At 33.9% G+C, this 15,868-nt stretch overlaps 1 protein-coding gene across 1 annotated transcript in view; it reads right to left on the minus strand.

Annotated features, from left to right (window-relative positions):
• LOC126777619 (pikachurin) overlaps positions 1-15,868 on the minus strand; it is a 197,907-nt gene that overhangs the window by 84,653 nt on the left and 97,386 nt on the right. Inside the window, exon 3 of the mRNA XM_050500702.1 lies at positions 678-794. Within this exon, the coding sequence (XP_050356659.1) occupies positions 678-794 (117 nt within the window). The remainder of the gene's footprint in view (positions 1-677; positions 795-15,868) is intronic.

Genomic DNA, 15,868 nt, shown 5'->3' on the forward strand with positions numbered 1-15,868 from the left:
AATATTATATACAACATTATTCCACTGATCGACTTATATCCATTTTAATTTTGCTAAAGCTGAGTTTTTCTCGAATGACGATCATAAATTATTTATTTATTGAGAATCTATATTCTACACCAATGATACCATTAAATGTCAAAGTTGTTTATTTTTTACTCTGTGGTTGGAATAGTCTATAATATATTTATGGCTTTGTAAATATGGAGTAGTTATGTCATGTATAGCTCAATGATAAACAGGCGGCGTGATCTGAGAAATTTGAGATTCGATTCTGGTCCATTGGGCTTAGTCGTATATCCTAGCAAATATATAGTTGATTGGAGTGGGAAAATAGCTATATCAGAATGTAGTATTTTGAAGACAAGTATTGCTAGTGAAGTTGTCCTACTGCTGGGCAAAGACTTCTATGGTAAACATTTTGATTTAATATTCCCACTAATACAGTAACCAAGCAGTTCGATTTGGTACAGGGTACACATATGGCAAGATTAAATGCAGAATGTAGATTTCTTCACGATGTTTTTATTCACCCCGAGCACAAAATTAACTATAAACACAAATTAGTCACATCACAAATCGTTGCTGCCCGCCCAAAATCAGAAACGGTTTAATATTAACTTATATATACTAGTATTATTATTTGTATACATATTACTCATATATGTGATACTCACCTAAGCAGCCGTATCCGTCGACATGCAGCACATAACCCGGCCCGCAGCCACACTCGTAGGTACCGTCATGGAGCTCGCGGCAGAGCTGCTCACACGGGCTGCCTTCGCCACATCTACCTGTAATATAACCTTACTTCACTGCAAGCTCAAACAACATTTAAATATATGTATTTAAGGTCCATGGTCGTCCTGTTCTTACTAGGTGAACCCGCGGCTTTACCCGCGTAGAATTCAGTATAACACGATAATCGTTCTGTCATTTTAATGTCTTTTTTTTAAAATGCATATATAAAAGTTCATCCAAATTCGTTCAGCCATTTTTGTTTAATTACAATTTTCACATTTATAATACTAGTGGTATAAAGCGTTGTCTAAACGAAATATGAAATGTGGTCATCATAAAAAGAGATAAATATAGTTAGGAGATCGTTTGATTCACACCAGCGTTGTCAAAAAAAAAGACGCGCGCTAATATAAAACCACCATTTTTTCGGTGAACAGAAAGAACAGAAAGGTAAAATTTCATTCATTATTGGCGTGACTTGATTTGTGATGTGATCAAATGTGTTATTTGGATTTTTAAGAGTAATTGAATGAGTTATTTACATCAATTTATATGATGTTCATATTTGATGTTCTATTTTTAAAAAGACCAATTCGAGGTATTTATAAAATCAGTTTTACTTTTGGATGCTAAATATATTTTAAAAATATAATTATTAATATTCGTAAAACATCGTATTAAATTATTAGTTGTTTACCGCGGTTTCACCTTCCCCAAAAGTGATAGTATATATTAAATACATCAGTTGGTAACCAGTCACCTGAGTTAAATATTAAGTATATCAAACTTTCGATACACGTAATTCGCCAAATCACGAAGAGGTTTTTTAAAATCGCAGTCGGAAATAAAATAAAAATTATTTTTCTTCCGAAACATTTCCCGTCAATTATAAAGGACCTAAAAATAACGATATAAACTTGCGATAGGTCAGCGTAGAACACGGTACGTGCCAAAAAAGCGATATTCATGAAAAAAAAAAACACAAGATATATGACCTCGGATAAAAACGAAACTAGGAGCAAAAACTCCGATCGGTATTTTAAAACTATAAAAATTTTGCTATTTTACAAGTAAATTTCTTATGATAGTAATATTGTAACTCACGAGTGGGATAGGTTTTTGTAACAATTTTCGATTGTGTCAGTGTATACATACATAATTGATCATATATATCGTTACAGATCCCACGATTGGCAACACAATGACAATACGAACAGGATTTAATAATAATAAAATTCCAAATAAAAAAAAACATCAAATTAAGGATGAGGATTTCACGAATACAGCCGGCATTATTAAGTTGTCACTTTTTTAAATCTTTATTTGTTTGACATAGAAAGCAGACAAGCAAATGCGTTCTTTCAATAATGAGTAAGCGCCACATTGTATAAGAAATATTAACGATTTCTTAGACCACTCATTTCAGTACATATATTGATAAAATGGTTAGTTACGCAATCCCTGTGAGAAAATACATACACGTGCGCTAATTGCATCCTATTACATCTGAAATGTAATCTTAGATGGCGCAGATGGAGCAGACTGATGAGATAAGTTACGATTGCTTCAATTCGTTCGCTCTGATCACTTGAAAACAACAACCTATTTATCAACTACTAAATGAAAGTCTGAGTCATTAAACAATACTGGTGAAAATATTTGTGCAATTTCCAATATTCCTAAAATTATTCGTTGGTCGGGCTCATAAAAAGTTATTGGGCTTCAGATTAAAAGTTATTGAGACTTTCAACAAAAAAAAAATAGTAGTCGGATTTAGTTATCAGTGCTTACACTCCCGCACCGTACGGTCCGTTCGGTGCCTAAACTCTCGTGTCGAGTTGGATTGCCATCCCATCGGATTATGGGACGGAAGATTAGTGCACTTATTTTAGTGCACACACTTGCCTAATATAATATAACTGCCTAATTTTTTAGTCTCCAATGAGTATACATACCGTAGCTAAAAATATGCGCCTGAACTGCTTGAGCGAATAAAGTTCGTAGTGTCTCGTGACGGTAGCTGCTTACAGAACCGAAGGAGTTATTGTTTCCCTCATTCTATTAGCAATCTTGATCAACATAGTCCACTTTCTAGAATGTTTTCTTTTGCTATTTGTTTTCGAAATACTATAAATATCTTCTGTGATAATATTGAAACAATTAAAAAGTAATTGTGAACACACGCGTGTTTGGTGCCTTGTAAAGTAATAAACACTTACTTTAATAAAAGTAAAAAAATGTAAAAAAATATATTTCCTTACAGAACATAAATATAATGTCATACTTTGTTTTACTTTGTTTTTGATTGCTGTATTTATTAAGCGTTTAAGTATACCCTAGATATATCCATGTTATGTCTACATTGAAAAGACGCAATTGTAAAAAAATCGGTAAACTGTATGTTATTATTAAAGTTGATTGTATAACTGCAGTCAGTTTTGTGAAATAAAAAAGCAATATAAATATTCCTCTAGTTGAGCATAAATTTTATATTACGAGCGCGGAAGACCCACAAAGAGACCAGTATCGAACCTGCGTTGTTTACATCACTAAGCCTCTATGTCTATATCATTGAGTAATTAATGCTTATATTCTCAGAAGGTAGTCAAAAGACATATTTTTTATCCACGCGTAAAAAGTTGCCTTTGATAATACTGCTTCCCGCGACCAGCGCTTTCGTTATAAAATGCCAGCTACTTTCTTTGTTAATATTAAGAGTACCTTTGTATAAGCGACTTCCAACCTTAATTAAGTTAATTACTCTGTTAGAGCGAAGTGTTAACAACTGAAGTTGTAATTATTTTTAATGTAACGAAAATGCTTCTAGTTGCTATTTATATTACTTTAAAATTCTAGAAACTGTTGGAATAAAATATAACTTTAAATTGCAGTAATCCGACAGCGTTGGAAGCATTCCGACCGCCTAGACATTAAAATTCGAATGAGTTCTACATTGGTTATTTATGTATTCTTTAAATTACTACAGATAAAAAAAAATAATGATTCATGGAGAGAACACGTCAAAGTACACCGTAGATCGCGTGTTCAAATCTATTTTCTAATGTGCTTTATAATCTATTAATACCAATATTATAAATGTGTAAGTTACTCGGTCTATCTGATAAAACTAAACCGATAGCTCCTGATATTAATGAAATTAGACTTTGTTGACGTTATGGGTTATGGATAAGGACGTAGATAATATCACGTTATTTACTGAAAATAAAATTGACGGGAATGGAATCGCGAAGAATATTTAGATTTAGATAAAATTTAAAATATACTTTCATATTTACGTTAAAATACAATATGTACTCGATAGTCAAAGACTATTAATCGATTTTAAATACGCAACAATGAAATATTAACAAACTATAATGTGCTGATCATTTCACAGAAGACCAGCCACTTAGCGATTCATTGAGCGTGTTGATTCTATTACAAGTACGCCCAACTTATAAGTGTTAGCGGTTTTTAATATATTTATAGCAATACTAAGCGCTGATTAAAATAACATTAAATTAAAAACACTACGTGTCTTTTATTTCAAAATGCCTTGCCGGCCCGCAAGATGCCTCTACACGCCTCGTATAAACAACTTAAGCTCATAAAAACTCAGTGGTACTGCGTTCATATATTCTAAACACTTTTTTTTTTACGCAGTGGAAATCTTCATAAAGGTATACGTCTTCCATGGGAGGAACCAGGTTATGTGGGATTCTAACCCACTAAAACCACTACGATGGCCGTCCTCAGCACGGATCGGAGAGGCTGCGGGATAGTGTTGATATAACGCATCCGCGGCCCTCGCTATGCTGTCCTCGCTAGTGCACGTGTTCTAACCACTGGGCTACCTCGGCTTTTATTCGGATGAAAGTGACAAACATATTAATGAATATAATATTAATTAGATAACTATATATTATACATGACTCGTATAAATATTTATACTACAACAAAAAACGTAAACGATATACAATTAAAATGCTTTTAAGAAAGTAATATATTGTTGACGATATTTGAAAACATTTTATTTCGAATTTTAAAATAAAAATAATTCTTGCATTTCAATAATTTATTATTAATTATCACATTCCAATCAACTAGTGAGTTATGTATATTAATATGTTATCTGTTATATTAATGACTTTTTTTCGCTGGAAAAACGCACATGAAGTTTACTATATGCGGGCCTCGCCGGCACTGATGGCGCCGGAATACCCTAACTTTTGTTTTTTTTTTCCGCTGGAAAAACGCGTTTACGCGTTTCCCCCACTTGAAGTGAGGGGGTATGTGGGGCTCGCCGCCGCTGAAGGCGCCGGAATACCCACCAAAAAACCAGCGATACCCACACCGTCTTTTCGGGGGACGCCACGGGATCGCTTGCGCATACTACCGTGACGTCCCGACGGTAGGCTGCCTCTGCAGGCCTCCAAATTCTAAGGGGTTCTTGGGTTACATACACCCCCTATCCCCGGCGACATTTACGGCGGGAGGAGAAGGTTTGCATAGCGCCGACGTCTTCTCCCCGGTCTTCTTCGGCGAAGCGGGTCAGCGGAAGCACTGTTCTCACGCTCCCGCTCCGCGGCCTCCTTCTGCGACATGACGTTTTCGCAGAAAGAGACCATCTCCTTCCAGCCCCTCTCACTACCGATCATGGCGTTTATCACACTCAGCAGCGAGAGGTCTCCGCCTACAATGGCCGCCAGGTAATGGCGCTGAGGCCCCCATGCAGCACACTCAATCAGATGACTCCGTTCCACCCAGCGACTCAAGTGGGGACGGACCGCCTCCACTGTCGCCAGGCCTGCCGAGGAGGACCCCAGGTCCTCCTCCCCGGAATACCCTAACTAAGTTAACTTACCTGAAAGTGTAATTCTACTAAAATATTTTTAACTTATTAGAATAACAATCCTTTTTGCCTCCATTTGTGACAGGATGGTCTCGCGCTAAGGATCAGAATTCAAGGGGGAAACGCTGCAAGTATGCAACCATTTCATGCGGTCATGATTTGTGCAGTTAACTTTGATTTGTTTATACTTTTTTTACGCTGGAAAAACGCAATACGCGTTTCCCCCTCGGAAAAAGTGGGGAGGTATATGGGGCTCACTGGTGTCCAAGGTGCCGAGTGCGCCCCGAACATCGGAATACCCACTAAAAAACCAGCGGTACCCTTTCCGTCTTAAAGAGGAGCGCCACGGGATTGCTTGCGCATGCTACCGTGATGCTCTGACGAGATTTATTTATACTTATTTAACCCCTGAATTTAAATAAATGTTTTAATATACGGTTTTATAAAACTTTTAATAAACAATGACGCCGGAAAATCAATTAGTTGTGACTATAATATCTGGTATACAAATATTCAGTATAAAAAGGAGCCCTTAAATGTATGCCGCTCAATATTGTTTGTATTTATCGCATTAACAGCCTGTGAATGTCCCACTGATGGGCTGAGGCCTCCTCTCCTTTTTTGAGAGGCTTTTTCCACCATGTGGTGAATACACATGTGACAGAATTTCAGTGAAATTTGACACATGAATGTTTCCTTACTATGTTTGTCCTTCGCCGTCAAGCACGATTCGAAGCAAATTCATTGCTTGCCCGGGTTTGAACCCACGATCATCGGTTAAGATTGACGGGTTCTAACATCATCATCTCGGCGTTTATTGGAGACAAATATATTATAATGTAATAATATAATTAATGTAATCTGCTATAAATCCATCGTAGCGATGTGTTATACTGTTAACTTGCATTAGTCTGTTTGCTTGATTACATTTACACTTACCTAAGTCAATATTCTGCATGACCAGAACCGTACAGTACATTATTAATAATATATATATACAGTACAGTAACAGCCTGTAAATGTCCCACTGCTGGGCTAAGGCCTCCTCTCCCTTTTTTGAGGAGAAGGTTTGGAGCTTATTCCACCACGCTGCTCCAGTGCGGGTTGGTAGAATACACATGTGGCAGAATTTCGATGAAATTAGACACATGCAGGTTTCCTCACGATGTTTTCCTTCACCGAAAAGCACGAGATGAATTATAAACAGAAATTAAGCACATGTAAATTCAGAGGTGCTCGCCCGGGTTTGAACCCACGATCATCGACTAAGATTCACGCGTTCTTACCACCGGGCCATCTCGGCTATATATATATATATTTAATTAATTATTGGTTGGTACCTATCACCTATTATATGTTTTACATACATCAAGCGATATGTCTAGATCGATATTAATATCTTTATAGCCAATAAATATAGCTATTACGAAAGGGCAAATTGAAACTGACTCCGAACCGAAACCAACTGAAACAGCCTGTGAATGTCCCACTGCTGGGCTAAAGGCCTCCTCTCCTCATTTTGAGGAGAAGGTTTGGAGCTTATTCCACCACGCTACTCCAATGCGGGTTGGTCGAATACACATGTGGCAGAATTTCAGTGAAATTAGACACAGGTTTCCTCACGAAGTTTTCCTTCACCGTAAAGCACGAGATGAATTATAATCACAAATTAAGCACATGAAAGTTCAGTAGGGCTTGCCCGGCTTTGAACCCACGATCATCGGTTTAGATTCACGCGTTCTTACCACTGGGCCATCTCGGCTTTTTTTTATTTTTGAAATTGATTGGCTGTCTAATTTTATAACCTAGTAAAAGTCAAACTGGTGTTTGATTCAGTCTCATAGAAAACGGAACATTTCGATTTAAACTTTAAAGAAATGTTTAAAAGTTATTAATCTTTTTAAGGAGAGATAGAGAGAGAGTTTCATATATTTTTTAAAGGGTAAAAAAGGATGTGCAATGCAGTAGATGTTTGGTATGAAAGCACCAAATAAAGTTACATATTAAATGTCGCACTGATATCTGCCCTTAAAATTTGACTCATCGCCCCTAAGGATGTTTTTTTAAGCGTGTTGTTAATGACCATTTATTAGAATTTGCAAAAATTTGTTTTTAACATTATTCAATAATATTTTAGAATATTAATAAGTTTTTAAATGTACTTGCTTAATATAAAAATGAATAAATATGTATACAATATACTTTGTCAATATAAAGCTATCGTAGAACCACGTGTTGCTGATCCACTGAGCGGCTTGATTTCATTATGTAAAGGACTATAATTCATAAGCGATAGCGTTTTTTTCAACACACTCTTCATAATTTAGGACAAAGGATAAAACTACTAGAAATTCGCTTTTTATAAATAAAAACATATTAAATATTATAGAATTAATTTACAGTTTTAAATACTCAGTATATAATTTATTATTAAAAGAAATATTTTTATTTTAATGATTATATATAATTATTTTACAAATCAATTTTTGATTCTTTTTACTAGAGAGTTTGGTAATTTTGGGTCGATCGAAATAAGTCGTCATGAGTGTGTAGATTGCATATATTATCACTATAATCATTTGAATGGTTTATGTTAAGTATGTATGTAAGGTTAAGATTTTAAAGAGTTTATTTCCAATAAAGAACAACGGTGAACTTAGTGGACGATACATTTCGACAAGATTATTTTAGTTTGACTTTAAAGGTGAAACTAAAAATGTTTAAGGTAAATATTTCTAGAACAGCTCTTATTGTTTTTACTATAAGTATTATTCCTGCGACAATTATGATTTATTTGTGTTTCGTGTATATTGCTAATATGATTCAGTTCTAAAAGTCGGACAAACAAACTCAATTTTGCTTTCATCATCATTCAAATACGTTTTACTGGTGGTAGAACTTTGTGCAAGCTCTTCTGGGTAGGTTCCACCCACTCATCAGATATTCTACCGCAAAACAGCAGTACTTGTTACTGTTGTGTTCCGGTTTGAAGGGTGAGTGAGCCAGTGTAATTACAGGCACAAGGGACATAAAATCTCAGTTCCCAAGGTTGGTGGCGCATTGGCTATGTAAGCGATGGTTGACATTTCTTACAATGCCAATGTCTCTTTAGACATGATGGTAAGTGGTCACCAAATGCCTTTGCGTTTGGTGACCACTTACCATCAGGTGGCCCATATGCTCGTCCGCTTTCCTATTCTATAAAAAAAAACCTAACTTGAAGTCCTTTGTGCGGTATTTTAAGCATTAGACTATATTTATGTAAATTAAGGCTCGTTATTGAAAATTCGATTTAAACAAAAAATAAAATGAACAGGAGAATATTATATTTATTTCTTTACGCCGCTTAACATTTTATATCAATTTATTTGGAATTCTAATGCCGCTTTGAACCAGACAGAATATAAATTGAAAAAAATAAATTAAGTTCCTTTCTATTCTATTTTATGTTTATAAAAAGCATTTAATATAAAGTCCGATGATGTTTTCTGAAAACATTTAATACAAATAGACTCAAGTCGCATCTTAATTTCCAAGGTTGGTGACGTATTGCGGGTGACATTTTGCTGCTTCTGAGAAATTACAAGGAAAAATACATGATAGTACAATTAATCAGAAGTAGAAAGGCGATTGGATATCTTATGCTTATGTTAATATCGGCGTAATGTAAGAAATGGTAAATATTTTACACACCCACTGTCATTGTTAGTCTATGGCGGACGAGCCTATGGGCCACCTGATGGTAAGTGGTCATCAACGCCCATAGACATTGGCATTGTAAGAAATGTCAACCATCGCTTACATTACCAATGCTCCACCAACCTTGGGAACTAAGATGTTATGTCCCTCGTGCCTGTAATTACACTGGCTCACTCACCCTTCAAACTGGTACAGAACAATACCAAGTATTGCTGTTTTGCGATAGAATATCTGATGAGTGGGTGGTACCTACCCAGACGAGCTTGCACACAGCTCTGCCACTAGTGAATATAACCTATTTTAAATAAAGTATTGCTAGTGGCCATGCTTCCGGTGCACATTAGATATGGTATATTTTCTTTTACAAAATTTTAAATATTCTTGAATTTTGACATACAATAAATTATTTTTGTAAAGTAAAAACTTATTTATCTACGAATACTAAGAAAGCCAATATTTTTCATTCACATGAAATAAATGCTTTGAACTTTTTAAATTTTTTGGTTTTTTTGGGCGCCATTATTGATGAGTTTGCATGGGCGTTTGGCAAGAATTAAGCGGATTTGGCCAGCGCGAGCATTGACCTGGCATACTCGCAAATCATTTTACAGCTAAATGAAACACATTTCTTTATTTTTTTAAGGTACAATGGATATAATATTAATTAAACTTACATAAGCGGCAAAATATAATAACGAAATTATCTTTGCTATTGTTACTGAACTTTAGCACACATAAATAATAAAACATTTTTTTTAGATGTTTACGTAATTTATATCTAAAACTACAGATGCCGAGATGGCCTAATAAATAGAACGCGTGAATCTTAACCGATGATCGTGGGTTCAAACCCGGACAAGCACTACTGAATTTTCATGTGCTTAATTTGTGTTTATAATTCATCTTGTGTTTGACGGCGAAGGAAAACATCGTGAGGAAACCTGCAACTCATCAATAACGGCGCCCAACAAAACCAAAAAATTGAAAAAGTTCAAAGCATTTATTTCATGTGAATGTAAAATATTAAACCCCAAGATTGTTACGCACTAGCGTCGGCTTTCTTAGTATTCATAGATAAATAAGTTTTTATTAAAATTATGCCACATGTGTATTCTACCAACCCGCATTGGATCAGCGTGGTGGAATAAGCTCCACACCTTCTCTTTAAAAGGGAGAGGAGGCCTCAGCCCAGCAGTGGGACATTAACAGGCTGTTACTGTTACTACAGATGCCTGTCATCATCACCTGTCACGACTCAAACAAATCAATGGGCAACTAATAATAAAGTATGTCTACCTACACAATGATTTATTTGTATATGCAATATTTTCGACCTATAAATTAAAATTTGCTTTTTTTTAAAGACCTATTTTTTAAATGTTTTTACTATCGAGGACAATACAAAACAAATAATCAATAATATATATAGATTTGAATTAAAACTACAAACGCCAAAGCTTTAAACTTGTATCGCACACCATAATCATGCATGATGCGCCTCTGATATTGTATCTCTTTGATCCACACACCTGCTCACTTTACTAGATAATAGGCCTACACACCTAAGTAACAATAATGCATGTGTGAACATAATAATTAATAGATATAAGATACAAGTGTAATCATTTAATAATTAACAAGCGAGCTCTTATGGAAAAAAATATTTATTAGCCACCATTTCACGTAATGTTTTATGCTGAGTATCTATTTTTAATTTGGATTTGTATCTACATATATATAAAAGAATAACTGACTGACTAGCTGACATATTAACGTATAGCCCAAATCGCTGGGGCTAGGACCATGTCAATTTGCATACAGGTTTTTAACAGTAATAATAATAATAATGTCTTCCAGACCGATTTCGGCCACGGCGGCCAATCTCAATACAGATTAACCAACTACGCAGGAGATATTATAGTGCACAAGTATGTGCGCAAACACAAGTGCACTTTCTATTCCCTAACTCTCATAATCCGATGGGACGGCAATTCGACACGACCGGAAAGAGGTCAGGCGTAGGACCAACGGCTTAACGTGCTTTCCGAGGCGTGCTTCCAACTTCCAGACTCCGGGCTGTTACTGAGAAATTTCTGACAGAAAAACCCAATAACTTTTTATTGGCCCGACCTGGGAATTGAACCCAGGACCTCCGGGTCGCCGGCCTTACATCAAGCCACTAGACCAACGAGGTAATCGAGTTTTCACAGTAAGTTAGCACTAAGGAAGGATTCTTAAAAAGAGGGCAAATCTCTAGTGTACATATAAAAAAGGGAAAAATAATGTTATTTGCATGTTTCGCTTTTTTTTCAACTCTTATATTTTTTTATTTTTAAGATATATTATATATTATAGCTTATACTGTTATCAATGAAAACTATATAAACATATAATAAATCTGTAACTGATCGCTGTCATGGAAGATGTATGAGTAAAACTAATACCGGCGGTCTTTATTAACGCAATAGAACCCAAAACAATGATTGGTAGAATTTTTGTCTGTTTGTCTGTCTGTGTGTTTGTGCACGCTTCTTTTATCGATTTAATGGAATGATGTTTTTCTCATGCATGATTCCAATTATATGTTGCCCTATCTACATCCGGGTGCAGCAAACACCGAATAAATACTAGTATCCCCCGAAAATAAAACTAAAAATGTTGTATATACTGAAATATTATAAGTCTTAGTGATTTTTTTTAAGTAATACGTGGGTGAAACCGCAGGCACAGCTAGTGTATACATATAATTTTATTATTTTTGAATGTTTAATTTTGTTGGCCACTATACCTGTTAAATAAGAATTATGGTCCATTATAATTAATTGAATCTTTCATAATTTTCTTTTGTCTAAATTCTATTAAAATTTACTGTAGTTTTAATTACGCAAGTAACACAGGCAACCTTCATCATCCCGACAGCTTTGTCATGACGAAGATGAATGATATCTCTGTCCTTTTCTATCGAACGTGTTATTAAGTTAAATTAAGTTCTGGCTTATTTCAAACTTGTTCAAAGGTGCCATTGAACGATTTTATAACCAATATACTAAATTGTTATGGTATTTAATACAAAATGAATGTTTGGCTCTAAGGAACTGTCGTCTTCTGAAACTGACTAGTAAGAAATTCAATATTGTACATTTGACTTCGAGTCGTAATTTTCAATTCAAATGATTTGCTTTTATATAAGAGCCTTCGAATCAAACTCTCGCTCTTTAAACGCAAATCGACCTATTTACTAAACGAAATCGACGGTTAAGCTATGTAAGGTATTTGAAATAAGCCACTGGCTGTACATGTTTTCTTCTTTCATTATCAATATCACACAAATGATATTAGATAAATACTATATCAAATATAATGTTATAATCATTGGTATCCGCATATATTTGTCAGTTAGGAATGTAACAGAAATATAAATTATCTATACAATTTATATAAAAAAAAAAAACAAAATATTTATTTTTGCTGGCATGTTATTCGGAACGATCCGGTTGGTTGGTTGTATCTATGATGACGTCACAGTTAATATGTCTGCCGTTGATGTGTGTTGGTGTCATGAGATTTCGAAACCATGAACTAGTAGCTGTTCATTGCATCTTCACGTGTAAGCCATAATGTTGTAAATTTTTTATATATTATAACATTGTTTGACAGTGTGATATCATTTTTTTATAATCCAACAGGTTTTACAGGTTTTAAGTGTGATAATTTAGTGTGACGATTTAAAAAAGGTGGCAGGTTCGGGATGGATGCGGACTGCCCAAGATCGGGATGGTAGGCGTTTTATGGGGGAGGCTTTCGTCCAGCAGTGGACGGCAAAAGGCTGAAAAAAAAATAAAAAAAAAAATAAGTGTGATAAAAGTAGCCTTATATAATAAGTAGTAATATTCTTCCTTGGGTTTCAATCAACTCTACATATTAGTAAAGATAATTAAATGCTAACGATAACTTGTTGTTTAAAAAATAATTAAATACATTCATTGCATTCATTACAAAGCAGAAAAATAAGTCTCATAATTCCAGCTAAGAACCAGACTAAAATTCAAATGAAACGTGTAAAAGTTGAAATCAAATTAATAGCTTTTTCATTATGATATTATTAATAACGTTAGACAATATTCCTCAGTCGACTAATAATTAAAATTGATATTACTTGGCTTTATGTTATATTAAATCTGTACAAAATCGTTTACAGACCTTTGCCAACCGGACTGCTTTTAGTGCTTTGCTTATTAATTACAAAGATACTTGAGAGCGAAGACTATTAGGCTTACAATCCACTTAAAATATAGCGCAAAATGGAGCTATCTCGTGCGATAAGTTTTGTGCTCTAGTAATAACCATAATCATTCAATCATTTAGTAAATTGTATGACATAAACTAGATATTTTTTATAATATAATATATTAAAAAAAATAGACCGTCTGTTTAAATCATGTCCGCGTTTGGTGGCGAGAATGTTAACAGCTTTTCTCTGTTGAATCGCTATTCTGATTATGAGTGTAAAAAATTAACTAGCCTTCCAAGGTTCTTTTGTTTTTTTTTTATATTGTACTTTTACTTAGAACCTTATAGGTCCAAATCAAGTACTTTGTGGGTCAAATGTTATAATTTGGAATTAAAGACAAATATTTATGGTATTTCTTCGCTTCAGCAATTTTTGCTAAGACTTTCATGAACATGAATGACTCATGACTGAAGAAACTAAATTGGTTTGGGACAAAAGTATTTTAGGCTGTACAGGATGACATAGTTTAATGCGGTCCCTATGACCGCAAAACAGAATAAATATTTATACTGCTGTGTTACGATTTGACGAATGTATATAGTATTTCTATAAAAGCTTCAATTTGATATTTATAGTATTCGAAAGGCTAATACTTTTTTATTTCAATGCAGATTTACAATAATTAATTTGGAAAAAACATAACTTATGTATGTAGAGAAAGAATGTAATTGTTTTTTATTACTTAAATTTTAAGCAACATATAATTAATATTAATTATGCTATATTTTGGCTGTGAAGCACCAGTCAAGGCTTTACAGTCGAACTCAAAGCATATCTCCATTTTAATTAAGAAGCTAATACTTTACAAGTAAAACTTTTAGTTTCAGCATGTTTTTCAGTTGAGTTTCTCAAAAGCTTCTGCTAATTAAATTGTGGAATTTTATTTGTAAGAAACTTATTAATTATTTAACATTTTAAGCATCTTTTTCGAAATAACAAATCATTTATTAATATATTCCGATAGCAGGAGAAGTAAAGCTAAGTAAAAGTAAGCAAACCTTAGATTAACATATTTTATGCGATTTGCTAAAAGCTCTATCTAATATATTGCGCACTACAAACAGTTCTTGATTAATATATGTTTATTTGTAATACATCATAATTTAATCTACTTGTATGCTTTTTATATTTGCTTCCTAAGTTCAGATAACAAGTTCGCTGAAAGCTAAAACGCAATTTTTTCATAAATCCATAATTATTTATTTAATTTATTTAACAATATAAACAACCAAATAACAATTAAATGATGTCACTACAAAAACCACGAAAGTTTGTCTTGAGTGCCTTTCCGTCTATGGATTTACATACAATATAAGCTATAATTTTTTTAAATAATACATCTTCAACTTATGTTTAATAGCTATTTATTAAGCGATAATAAATTAATAGGTACCGTAGATTAATTATTTTGAAACTCGACCAATGATATTTTGTCAATTTAATTTGTCATTGGCAATACGTTTATGTGTTTATTGAATAATTCAAAATACTTTATAGGAAAATGATTACATCTGCTGAAGCTTCTTATTTCTACGTGATTTTATTATCCTAACTAATATTATAAATGCGAATGTCAGTTTGTTTGTGAAAATTCCTTCACATTATTAGCGAGTAGCATAGGCTATATTCTTCCCCGTATTCCTACGGGAACGGGGACTACGCGAGTGAAACCCCGAAGAAAAGCAAGTCGTTTGTAAATGTGGTTTTAACTTAAAATACGGCAAGATTCTTTGTGCATATCTATACGATATTTTTTTACCACCTCCCATGGAAGACTCATAGAGAACATGGCTTACACTGCTACGGCTGTAATTCCTTATATTTGTCAAAGCAATTTTTGTACCATAAGATTTTCAAGATATTTTCGAAAGATCTTGTACGATATTGCCTGGATTGATAATAATTTTTGATGATTCTTTGAATCTTTAAACTACGCATTGACGATATGTCGAGTTCAATTTACAATCCAGTGATTTCGGCGTACGTGTACAGACAGCCTTCTATTATTAGCGTCTGTATCGAAAAAACGTATTCAGTTAATTATTTAGTAGTTTTGCCTTCAGTTATTTTTAATCTGTGAAAGCTTATTTAGGGTTGATTTACTGTATATAGTATAAAGTTAAAAAATAAGGTTAGGTTAATTAAAGCTAATTGAAGCGATTTTTTTTTCTGGCAACATTAAAGCATTGCCAAGCTGTTTCGAAGTATGCAAAAAATATATAATTGTTTATTATCTATACTATTTTGTTACTAGTATTTCAACATGTAATTAAACAAACAATTTA

This window comes from Nymphalis io, chromosome 23 (genome assembly GCF_905147045.1).
Source record: "Nymphalis io chromosome 23, ilAglIoxx1.1, whole genome shotgun sequence".
Lineage (NCBI taxonomy): Eukaryota > Metazoa > Arthropoda > Insecta > Lepidoptera > Nymphalidae > Nymphalis > Nymphalis io.